The sequence below is a fragment of the Lepidochelys kempii genome, chromosome 16 (genome assembly GCF_965140285.1).
Source record: "Lepidochelys kempii isolate rLepKem1 chromosome 16, rLepKem1.hap1, whole genome shotgun sequence".
NCBI classification, from domain to species: Eukaryota; Metazoa; Chordata; order Testudines; family Cheloniidae; genus Lepidochelys; species Lepidochelys kempii.
Window position 1 is genome coordinate 6037835 of NC_136395.1, and position 12294 is coordinate 6050128.

Here is a 12294-nt window from a genome sequence, read left to right on the forward strand (position 1 = left end):
GGTGCACATAACAAAATTCATTCCACACATGGACGTAAAAAATTAGAGGGAACACTGCTCTGCAGTTAAGAGGCACCTTCTTTGAATATCTTCTGAAGGATGATGCTTATTGCTGGCTGAATTATACCCTTCTTTATCTGTCAACCAAATGACAAATTCTGACTAACTGGCGCACAAAAGTAGCTGATCTCTGTAAACTACAGTCACCTGGCTTTCGATAATATTCTGAGGCTTTCATTTTGGCTATTTCAGTCTGAAGGATTGAAGAGGCATTATACAAAACCACTTGTTCATTTGAAAGCTGTTCATCAGGCTGACTTTCCAGAAGAAAATCCACAAAATATTTGGTTTCAGAGTAGCAGCCATGTTAGTCTGTATCTGTAAAAAGAAAAGGAGGACTTGTGACACCTTAAATACTAACAAATTTATTACAGCATAAGCTTTCGTGAGCTACTTTCCTGCTTCAGATGACTAGCAGTTTGGATAGCATCATGTAACGTTATTATGCTGCATAGAACAACTGTAGATTTGCTTTGTCTGTGCTGTGCATGGAATGAAATTGCAGAACCATAGTGTTTTTCTAATCTTCACTGTAATTTGCGACTGGAATGGCTTGCAGTTTCTACATTGGAGAGAATATGCCTTTATATCTTTGTAGTAGCTTGGACAGGAGAAGAGCCTTCTTGTTGTACATAAGATCATAGAATCATAGAATATCAGGGTTGGAAGGGACCCCAGAAGGTCATCTAGTCCAACCCCCTGCTCGAAGCAGGACCAATTCCCAGTTAAATCATCCCAGCCAGGGCTTTGTCAAGCCTGACCTTAAAAACCTCTAAGGAAGGAGATTCTACCACCTCCCTAGGTAACGCATTCCAGTGTTTCACCACCCTCTTAGGGAAAAAGTTTTTCCTAATATCCAACCTAAACCTCCCCGACTGCAACTTGAGACCATTACTCCTCGTTCTGTCATCTGCTACCATTGAGAACAGTCTAGAGCCATCCTCTTTGGAACCCCCTTTCAGGTAGTTGAAAGCAGCTATCAAATCCCCCCTCATTCTTCTCTTCTGCAGGCTAAACAATCCCAGCTCCCTCAGCCTCTCCTCATAACTCATGTGTTCCAGTCGCCTAATCATTTTTGTTGCCCTTCGCTGGACTCTCTCCAATTTATCCACATCCTTCTTGAAGTGTGGGGCCCAAAACTGGACACAGTACTCCAGATGAAGCCTCACCAATGTCGAATAGAGGGGAATGATCACGTCCCTCGATCTGCTCGCTATGCCCCTACTTATACATCCCAAAATGCCATTGGCCTTCTTGGCAACAAGGGCACACTGCTGACTCATATCCAGCTTCTCGTCCACTGTCACCCCTAGGTCCTTTTCCGCAGAACTGCTGCCTAGCCATTCGGTCCCTAGTCTGTAGCGGTGCATTGGGTTCTTCCGTCCTAAGTGCAGGACCCTGCACTTATCCTTATTGAACCTCATCAGATTTCTTTTGGCCCAATCCTCCAATTTGTCTAGGTCCTTCTGTATCCTATCCCTCCCCTCCAGCGTATCTACCACTCCTCCCAGTTTAGTATCATCCGCAAATTTGCTGAGAGTGCAATCCACACCATCCTCCAGATCATTTATGAAGATATTGAACAAAACCGGCCCCAGGACCGACCCTTGGGGCACTCCACTTGATACCGGCTGCCAACTAGACATGGAGCCATTGATCACTACCCGTTGAGCCCGACAATCTAGCCAGCTTTCTACCCACCTTATAGTGCATTCATCCAGCCCATACTTCCTTAACTTGCTGACAAGAATACTGTGGGAGACCGTGTCAAAAGCTTTGCTAAAGTCAAGAAACAATACATCCACTGCTTTCCCTTCATCCACAGAACCAGTAATCTCATCATAAAAGGCGATTAGATTAGTCAGGCATGACCTTCCCTTGGTGAATCCATGCTGGCTGTTCCTGATCACTTTCCTCTCATGCAAGTGCTTCAGGATTGATTCTTTGAGGACCTGCTCCATGATTTTTCCAGGGACTGAGGTGAGGCTGACTGGCCTGTAGTTCCCAGGATCCTCCTTCTTCCCTTTTTTAAAGATTGGCACTACATTAGCCTTTTTCCAGTCGTCCGGGACTTCCCCGGTTCGCCACGAGTTTTCAAAGATAATGGCCAATGGCTCTGCAATCACAGCCGCCAATTCCTTCAGCACTCTTGGATGCAACTCGTCCGGCCCCATGGACTTGTGCACGTCCAGCTTTTCTAAATAGTCCCTAACCACCTCTATCTCCACAGAGGGCTGGCCATCTCTTCCCCATTTTGTGATGCCCAGCGCAGCAGTCTGGGAGCGATCATTGTCTGTCTCTTCAATCAGGTGATAAAATGCGGTGTCATAAGGTGACTAGGCAGCAGTTCTGCAAAAAAGGACCTAGGGGTTACAGTGGACGAGAAGCTGGATATGAGTCAACAGTATCCAAGAAGGCCAATGGCATTTTGGGATGTATAAGTAGGGGCATTGCCAGCAGATCAAGGGATGTGATCGTTCCCCTCTGTTCGACATTGGTGAGGCCTCATCTGGAGTACTGTGTCCAGTTTTGGGCCCCACACTACAAGAAGGATGTGGAAAAATTGGAGAGAGTCCAGCGGAGGGCAACAAAAATTATTAGGGGACTGGAACACATGATTTACAAGGAGAGGCTGAGGGAACTGGGATTGTTTAGTCTACAGAAGAGAAGAATGAGGGGAGATTTGATAGCTGCTTTCAACTACCTGAAAAAGGGGTTCCAAAGAGGATGGATCTAGACTGTTCTCAGTGGTAGCAGATGACAGAATGAGGAATAATGGTCTCAAGTTGCAGTGGGGGAGGTTTAGGTTGGATATTAGGAAAAACTTTTTCACTAGGAGGGTGGTGAAGCACTGGAATGCGTTACCTAGGGAGGTGGTGGAATCTCCTTCCTTAGAAGTTTTTAAGGTCAGGCTTGTCAAAGCCCTGGCTGGGATGATTTAATTGGGGATTGGTCCTGCTTTGAGCAGGGGGTTGGACTGGATGACCTCCTGAGGTCCCTTCCAACCCTGATATTCTATGATTCTATGACTGTATTGTTGCTGTGCAACTAGCTGGTTTTACTTTAAGATTAGTTTCACTCAAGTAGGAAGAAAGGCAGGTGAGTGATAAAGTGCATCCTTAGCAATCGAGTTTTCCACAGATGTTCAGCGCAACGTGTCATCATCTCTGCTTTGATGTGCTGCCTCCCTGAGATTGGTTGCTTCCTCAAAGGTTTCTATGTCATGAATTACACGTACACAAAATGACCCTTTTTGTTCTGTGAGCACTTTGACTGAAGCCCATGATGAAGCTGTGTGTTGTCATCTGTAACACTGATACTGACCTGTGCATAGTGTCACTGAATTAAAAAGCTAGTTTCTAGAATAGTTCAACAGCTAGTACTGCAGGCATAAGCAATTACAAATTAAAACCTTCTACAAGGCAGAATAGATGCTACATTGTACGTACAAAGGCTTACAAATGGAGAAACGTTTGATTAGGATTTCCTGTACATTTATATCTACCCATTATGCAGCACAAAGTATGGGCATGCAATCTACGGCTGCTGGTGCCCAGCCTGCAATGGGAGATTGATCTGGTCAGTAAATTTCTACTGGAAAAGTCAAAACTGATTATAATCACTTGTGAGATACTTTGACAATTCAGAATATGTAATGTGAAAACATTGCACGGTAGTATAGTGCAAAATGTTGATAGTTGCTGTTTTTGCCACCTTCTAAACAGATTTATCATTTCTGAAAAAAAACCACACCCTTGCCCATGCAAAACAATACAAATCTTTTAATTTATTGTTGTTTGATAGCTTTGACCAAAACCCACCACATTAAGCTGCTGAAATTACCCTAAACAGTAAAAGCTGTAGTCCAAGTCCTGTTGCAGTGTTTCTGGAACTGGGCAAAACGAAGACACTGTCTCGTGTGGCTGTTGTTTCACTTCGCCTACAGGCTTATGCCAGACTTGGCAATGCCACATCGCGCTTCATCTCAACATCCATAAAACAAGCTTTCTGATGATGGCTGATGTGGTTGTGGGTAGCGTGGGTACATTAAACTAAAAAAAAAAATTACCCTTTTTGGAGAATTGCCACACTTTTATAAGGTTAAAAAACCAGACCGTAAACACTTTTTGTGCCAGAGATGATCAGTCAAAGCCCAAGCTCTCTGTATGGACAAGACTTTTGAGAAGCGGGGCTTTGCAGAGGCCAAAGAAAACAGAGCCTAAACAATGGCTTGGGAGCTTGTTTCTCATCAAGCAGGTCTGGCACTAGTGTTCTGCTCTACCCTGCCCTGGGAGATCTGGGGTCAATCTGCAGCCCACCCCAGCTCTCACTCCCTGGACCCACAAGAGCGGGAGATGTCATGTGGCCACTTCCTTCTTGTTAATTTGTAGAACTCACTCCAACAGGATATGCTCAGAGGTGCTGGAACTAGGGGTGTGGGGGTTGCTGCAGCACCCCTCTGGCTCGAAGTGGTTTCCATCATATCATAGACTCATAGAAGTGAAAGGGACCTCAAGAGGTCATATAGTCCCATCCCCTGCACTCATGGCAGGACTAAGTATTACCTAGACCATCCCTGACAGGTGTTTGTCCAACATGCTCTTAAAAATCCCCAACGATGGAGATTCCACAACCTCCCTAGGCAATTTATTTCAGTGCTTAACCACCCTGATAGTTAGGAAGTTTTTCCTAACGTCCAACCTAAACCGTCCTTGCTGCAATTTAATCCAGGGTTTACAGTTTGGTTCAGTGGCTCTCAGCGCTCCTCCCGCCCCCTTAAACATTGTCCCAGCACCTCTGGATATGCTTGAGCAAATAGCTGAATATGTTTTAAAAATCAAGTTTGGCCTGAACTGGAGCCCAGGGAGTTATGCTGAATTTATACAGGTGTATTGAAGAGCAGAATTTGAACTGTAATGTTAACAAAATATAATCTATCAACTTCATGAAAAAACTCGTACAGATGCAGACAGACATCATCTTCCTTTCCAAATGCAAACCGATGGACATCGTACCAAAAGGGCTGAAGGTAAAAAATCCATTACAATCTACATACCACACAGACTATGCTGACAGCTTGTGCCACACACTCTCAAAGAAACTGCGGAACCACCTGATCAACATCCTCTACAGCAAACAGGGAAAGATTAAGAATGAGCTCTCAAAACTGGATACTCTCATAAAAAAAACAACCTTCCACACAAACTTCCTTGTGGCTGGACTTTACAAAAACTAGACAAGCCATTTACAACACACACTTTGCTTCTCTACAAAAGAAAAAGGACACTAAACTATCTAAACTACTACATGCCATAAGGGGCCACAACAGTGGTTCCCTTAACCCACCCAGCAATATTGTTAATCTATCCAACTATACTCTTAGCCCAGCAGAAGAATCTGTCCTATCTCGGGGCCTCTCCTTCTGCCCCTCCACCCCCACGAGTATGATACAGTTCTGTGGTGACCTAGAATCCTATTTTCGACATCTCCGACTCAAGGAATATTTCCAACACACCTCTGAACTACATACTAACCCACAGAGACCTTCCTATCTAGAGTACAAAAAGAAGGATTCTAGGTGGACTCCTCCTGAAGGTCAAAACAGCAGACTGGTCTTCTACATAGAGTGCTTTCGCCGATGTGCACGGGCTGAAATTGTGGAAAAGCAGCATCACTTGCCCCATAACCTCAGCCGTGCAGAACACAATGCCATCCACAGCCTCAGAAACAACTCTGACATCATAATCAAAAAGGCTGCCAAAGGAGGTGCTGTCATCATCATGAATAGGTCGGAATATGAACAAGAGGCTGGTAGGCAGCTCTCCAACACCACTTTCTACAAGCCATTACCCTCTGATCCCACTGAGGGTTACCAAAAGAAACTACACCATTTCCTCAAGAAACTCCCTGAAAAAGCACAAGAACAATAGACATACCCCTGGAACCCTGACCTGGGGTATTCTATCTGCTACCCAAGATCCATAAACCTGGAAATCCTGGATGCCCCATCATCTCAGGCATTGGCACCCTGACAGCAGGATTGTCTGGCTATGTAGACTCCCTCCTCAGGCCCTACGCTACCAGCACTCCTAGCTATCTTCGAGACTCCACTGACTTCCTGAGGAAACTACAATCCATCAGTGATCTACCTGAAAACACCATCCTGGCCACGATGGATGTAGAAGCCCTCTACACCAACATTCCACACAAAGATGGACTACAAGCCGTCAGGAACACTATCCCCGATAATGTCACAGCAAACCTGGTGGCTGAACTTTGTGACTTTGTCCTCACCCATAACTATTTCACATTTGGGGACAATGTATACCTTCAAATCAGCAGCACTGCTATGGGTACCCACATGGCCCCACAGTGTGCCAACATTTTTATGTCGGACTTAGAACAACGCTTCCTCAGCTCTCGTCCCCTAATGCCCCTACTCTACTTGCGCTACGTTGATGACATCTTCATCATCTGGACCCATGGAAAAGAAGCCCTTGAGGAATTCCACCATGATTTCAACAATTTCCATCCCACCATCAACCTCAGCCTGGACCAGTCCACACAAGCGATCCACTTCCTGGACACTATGGTGCTAATAAGCGATGGTCACATAAACACCACCCTATATCGGAAACCTACTGACCACTATTCCTACCTACATACCTCCAGCTTTCATCCAGACCACACCACACGATCCATCGTCTACATCCAAGCTCTACGATACAACCACATTTTCTCCAACCCCTCAGACAGAGACAAACACCTACAAGATCTCTATCAAGCATTCTTACAACTACAATACCCACCTGCTGAAGTGAAGAAACAGATTGACAGAGCCAGAAGAGTACCCAGAAGACACCTACTACAGGACAGGCCTAACAAAGAAAATAACAGAACACCACTAGCTGTCACCTTCAGCCCCCAACTAAAACCTCCCCAACGCATCATCAAGGATCTACAACCTATCCTGAAGGACGAGCCATTGCTCTCACAGATCCTGGGAGACAGGCCAGTCCTTGCTTACAGACAGCCACACAACCTGAAGCAAATACTCACCAGCAACCACACACCACACAACAAAAACACTGACCCAGGAACCTATCCTTGCAACAAAGCCCGTTGCCAACTGTGTCCACATATCTATTCAGGGGACACCATCACAGGGCCTAATCACATCAGCCACATTATCAGAGGCTCGTTCACCTGCACATCTACCAATGTGACATATGCCATCATGTGCCAGCAATGCCCCTCTGCCATGTATATTGGTCAAACTGGACAGTCTCTACGTAAAAGAATAAATGGACACAAATCAGATGTCAAGAATTATAACATTCATAAACCAGTCGGAGAACACTTCAATCTCTCTGGTCATGCGATTACAGACATGAAAGTTGCGATATTACAACAAAAAAACTTCAAATCCAGACTCCAGTGAGAAACTGTTGAATTGGAATTCATTTGCAAATTGGAGACAATTAACTTAGGCTTGAATAGAGACTGGGAGTGGATGGGTCATTACACAAAGTAAAACTATTTCCCCATATTTATCTCCCCGTTCCTCAGACGTTCTTGTCAACTGCTGGAAATGACCCACCTTGATTATCACTACAAAAGGTTCCCCCCACCCCCCGCTCTCCTGCTGGTAATAGCTCACCTTACCTGATCACTCTGGTTAGTGTGTATGGTTACACCCATTGTTTCATGTTCTGTGTGTATATAAATCTCCCCACTGTATTTTCCACTGAATGCATCCGATGAAGTGAGCTGTAGCTCACGAAAGCTTGTGCCCAGATAAATTTGTTAGTCTCCAAGGTGCCACAACTCCTCCTTTTCTTTTTGCGGATACAGACTTACACGGCTGCTTCTCTGAACCTGTCAAAATATAACAGTGATAGCAGGGGTGGGAGTTATATCTCCACATGGTGCCTTGGCACCAGCAATATTCAGAGCCCAGGGGCCCAGCTCCACCCATATTTGGGGCCAGGTGTCCCCCCCCCGCACCTGCTGCCCCTGACCCCCCAGGCCCTGGAGCAGCGCATCCCTGCCTCTGCCCTGCAGTTCCATGCTGCCTCCCTGCAGCAACTGCTGCCGCAGGGTCCTAGTGCCCCGCACTCCGTTGCCAGGGCAGACTGACTCTGAGCCGGCCCTTCCACCTCAGACCCTTCCCTTTTCCGGCGGGACCCTCCACCAGCAAAGGGGGCCCCCCCGCCCGCAGTCACCGCTCCTGCCTCACGCTGGGCAAGGGGCAGCCCCATCCCTCACCCCCAGTGAGGCTACAGGCAGGGGCAACAGCAGGGGAGAAGGCGCACGCAGCTCCCCCCGGCACCCACCACGGGGGAGGCAAGGGAGATTCCTGGGCCTGAGAGGGGCCCTAGGACCACATGCACTGACAGTGGGGGGGGGGGGGAATGTGCTGCTCAGGGGGCGGGAAAGGGGGGCTCCTCCCCCAGAGCTCGCTGCTGCCTTCAGGGAAAGGGCTGGGGGGAGTCGTCCTCTCTGGCCCCTGTCCTAGAGCAGCCTGCTTGCACCCCAAACTCATCCCCAGCCGTGCCCCACCCCAGAGCCCACACCCCAGCCAGAGCTTTCACCCCCCCACCGCACCCTCAACCCTCTACCCTAGCCCTAAGCCCCTCCCACACCCCAAACACCTTATCCCCAGTCCCAGACAGAGCCCTCATCCCCCTGCACCCCAACCCTCTGCCCCAGCCCTGAGCCCCCTCCAACATCACAAACCCCTCATCTCCAGCCCCAGACAGAGCCCTCATCCCCCTGCACTCCAACCCTCTGCCCCAGCCCTGAGCCTTTCTAACCCCCAAACCCCCAGCCACAGACAGAGCCCTCACTCCCACACTCCTACTCTCACCCTGAGCCCCTCCCACACCCCAAACTCCTCATTCCTAGCTCCAGAGCCCTCACCCCTATACCCCTACTCTTGTCCAGAGCCCATCCCATACCCCAAACCTCTCATCTGCAGCCACACCCCACAGCTTTCACCTCTGCACTCCCTCCCATCCCCAAACTCCCTCCCAGAACCTGCACCCCCTCCCTCCACACCCACTCCCTCCCAGAGCCTGCACCCCAATCCCCTGCTCCAGCCTAGGGCCTGCACCCCAGACCTCCTCCTCCACCCAAACTCCCTCCCAGAGCCTTGGGCAGGTGGGGGGAGGAGTTTGGGTGGGGGCGGGTTCTGGGCACCACCAAAATTTCTACAAACCTGCCACCCCTGAGTGATAAGTCTCCGGGTTAGCAGTCCTCCTGCTTCCTGGCATAAAGCTGACCAGACATCAGGAAGTAATATAGGAAAATACCAGGAAGGTGGAGCAAAAATAGCTTTACTGAAGTCAAGGCTAGAAGGATCCCAGTCAGCAAAGAAGCCCCATTACCTCCAGTGCTTACAGTTAAGCATGTGCTTAAGTGCTGACTAGGGTTGGATTGAAGCATGTGCTGAAGTGCTTTGCTGAGTGCGGGCCTTAGGCTTGCTGGAAGTCAGCCCGGTTTCTGGCTTTGCTAGGTAAGCCCCTTTCCTCAGGTGGTCTCTCTGTCACTTGTCATTTGTAGGAGGTCAATGCCAGCTCCTCCTGGCCTTCTCGCAGTGTGCAGCAGCACGGCTCTCCCTGCTCGGCTCTCCCTCTGCACGTGAGGTAACTCAGTTCTGGCTCGACCAGAGTATTGCACAGGGAGGTGTATTATGGGATGTTACCTTTGGCTTGCTGGGCTGGGGAGAGCTCTGAGACACGTGACCAAGGGTTGGGAGAGCTGCCTGGATGTTCAGGGACTCCTGGACTGCACGGCTGTTCCCCTGTGCGGGGCATAGTTTGCGGGGGCAGGGGAGCTTTAGTAACACAGTCCCCCGCTATGTAAACAGCCTAGAGATTTGCTTCTGGTCACTTCCAGTAAGAGAAGCAGAGTGGCTTAATAACCAACCAGCTCAGCCCTCTCCTCCCTCAGGGCCCCACCAACCACAGCCGGATTCACCAAGGGGCTTAGATGGTCCTGGGGAGAGAACATGGTGTCTGCCGCACCCATCCTGCTCCTTGTGCTCCTTCTTGCTTCACTTGCTCCTGGGAAGAGACAAAGGAGGCCCCCAGCCCTGGAGAGTCACTTTGAGAAGATCAAGATACAGGAGAACTTTGACCTCCAGCAGGTGAGGGAGGGACTAGGGAGCGCTGGGCATCCCAGGCACTGGCACAGCTCCCCGGAGGGTCCTCTGTCCTAGAGATGCTCACCTGCTCCATAACTTGCCAGGCAGGTGTTTCGGTTTGCCCCTTCTGCTTTGGTGCCCTGCCCCAAGAGACGGGCTTGGGTGATGGCTGCTACCTTGGCCAATATTCAATCAGGATTGAACCGGGGACCTCCAGAGTGAAAAGCACAAGCTGCTCCAGTGCATGGTAAAGATTCTGGGCTGCTTAGGGGGGCTGCAATCTCCTCTGCGGCTGTGACGCACCGAGGGTACCTCAGCAGGGTGTCAGCGAAGGGTCCCAAGGCTCCTCGAGCTGAACGTGCTCAGCGGTCTGCAGTCTCACTCCAGTTCCCCCCCCGCCCCCAGCCTCAGCAGAGACGCTAAGTACTCAGGGGGCCATGAGGTGTGTGTGCGTACTGCAGAGGTCTGAGATTGGTTAGGAGGGGAGCTCACTCTGCTGCTGCTTGTGGTACGCCCATCCGCAGAGAACCCCAGCCAGGGGCCCAGTCTCCAGCACTCCTGATCCAGCCTGGTGTTTCTTAGGCGGGCAGCTGGGTGCAGTGCCCCTGAGGACAAACTGAGAAGGGACATGCGGAAAGACAGCGCTTTCCCCTGCCCCAGCTTCTGGCTCTCAACAGCTACCCTGCTGCAGTCCCTGGGGAGCTCCTGTGTGATTGCTAAGGTGCCTAGAAAGCTACAGCTGGGAGATGCTATAGAAACATGGGGCCAGATCCAACCTCTCTCCACAAAGCCACAGGGAAAGGGCTTTGAGCTGGAGAGCTGTGGGTGGAGGAAGGGAATCCAAGTCCCCACAAGCTGCCCTGTGGCCACTGTGATGCCCTTACGCCAGGGACTGGCCCACCAGCCCAAGCAGTAGGCTTCCCAGGCACTGGCCATACTATGTGCCTACTCCTGGGGGCATTCTGGGTCAAAAAATTAAAAATTCTGCACACACACACACACACACACACACACCAACTCCCCAGGAGTAGAGAGTTAAAGAAAACCCTATGACTACCCAGTTCCTGTTTCTCTGCCCCCTTGTCCACCCCCCAGAGCCCAGCCATGCCCCCCCAGCCAATACACCCAACCCCCTATCCCCCAGAGCCCAGCTGCAGGGCCCCCACGAGCCAGATACCCATGCCTCTCCACCACAAAGTCCAGCCACAGCCCCCCCTTGCTCAGATACCTGCATCCCCTCCCCACCAGAGCCCAGCCACGGACCCCCCTTTGCCCAGACACCCCCACCACCACCCAGAGGGCCACATTGATAACTGGGGCCCCAGCGCCATACTGATCAGGCCTATCTTATCAAGCACACTGGCCTCAAACATAGGTTCCCCAACTTTTTTCTGCTATGCTCCCTTCTCCATGGGAGTCATAGAACAGCCTCCTCAAATCTGGGCAGAAAGGGGTGCAGACAGCTCACACCCAGGGCAGCATCAGGACTTGGCTGGCTCCATCCCTGGAGGAGCCCATGGCAGCACGGTGCAGAGCGGCCTGGGGCTCCTCACCTGCCCTCCCCCCTGCCAAGAGCCTCTCGCTCCCACAGGCTGCGGAGGGTTAAAACACTTGGGGCTGGGGCTGGCTGGGTGTCCGGGCCAGGCCAGGGCAGCAGCAGGGAGAGTGCAGGGAATCCTGTTGCTGGGGCAGGGCTGGGCTGTGCCCCTGCCCCAACTACTGGGGACTTCCAGGCCTGCACGTTCTCCCCACTGCTGCCCTGCCCTACTTGGCTGGCCACGGCCCTGAGCCCCCCGATAACCTTATCACCCCCGGGGGGGGCATGCTCCACAGGGCTAGTGGGCAGGGCACTAGCCTCTGAGACAGCAGACCCAGGTGCTAGTTCCTACTGTGCCCTGTGAGCTTAGGCAGCTCTTGTCCCCGTTTCCCTGAGTGTGAGCTCTTTGAGGCAGGGACTGCCTCTCCCTGGGCGTGTACAGTCCCGTGCACAATGGGGCCTCGTCTCAGGGAGGGTATCAGGTGCTACTGTTATGTATGTGTCATAACATCAGATCTGTGCATTTAATTTCTATTTCGAGAAATAGGAT

At 50.5% G+C, this 12294-nt stretch overlaps 1 protein-coding gene and 1 long non-coding RNA gene across 5 annotated transcripts in view; one reads left to right on the top strand and one right to left on the bottom strand.

Moving 5' to 3' along the window:
• The window catches only part of LOC140899247 (uncharacterized), a 16248-nt gene continuing 3954 nt past the window's right edge, over positions 1-12294 (bottom strand). Inside the window, exons 2-4 of one of the 3 annotated variants that reach the window (XR_012155254.1) lie at positions 7726-7938; positions 3904-4112; positions 1-378 (exon numbers count right to left, since the gene is read on the bottom strand). This is a non-coding gene — a long non-coding RNA (uncharacterized LOC140899247). Of the gene's footprint in view, positions 379-3903; positions 4113-7725; positions 7939-9449; positions 10510-12294 lie in introns of those variants that run through there. The other 2 variants (XR_012155253.2, XR_012155252.1) reach the window with 2 other exon arrangements.
• Positions 9849-12294, top strand: part of C8G (complement C8 gamma chain) — an 18901-nt gene continuing 16455 nt past the window's right edge. The window contains exon 1 of one of the 2 annotated variants that reach the window (XM_073314416.2): positions 9849-10210. In XM_073314416.2, the coding sequence (XP_073170517.1) occupies positions 10073-10210 (138 nt within the window). In that variant the 5' untranslated portion in view covers positions 9849-10072. The remainder of the gene's footprint in view (positions 10211-12294) is intronic. The other variant, XM_073314415.2, reaches the window with a different exon arrangement.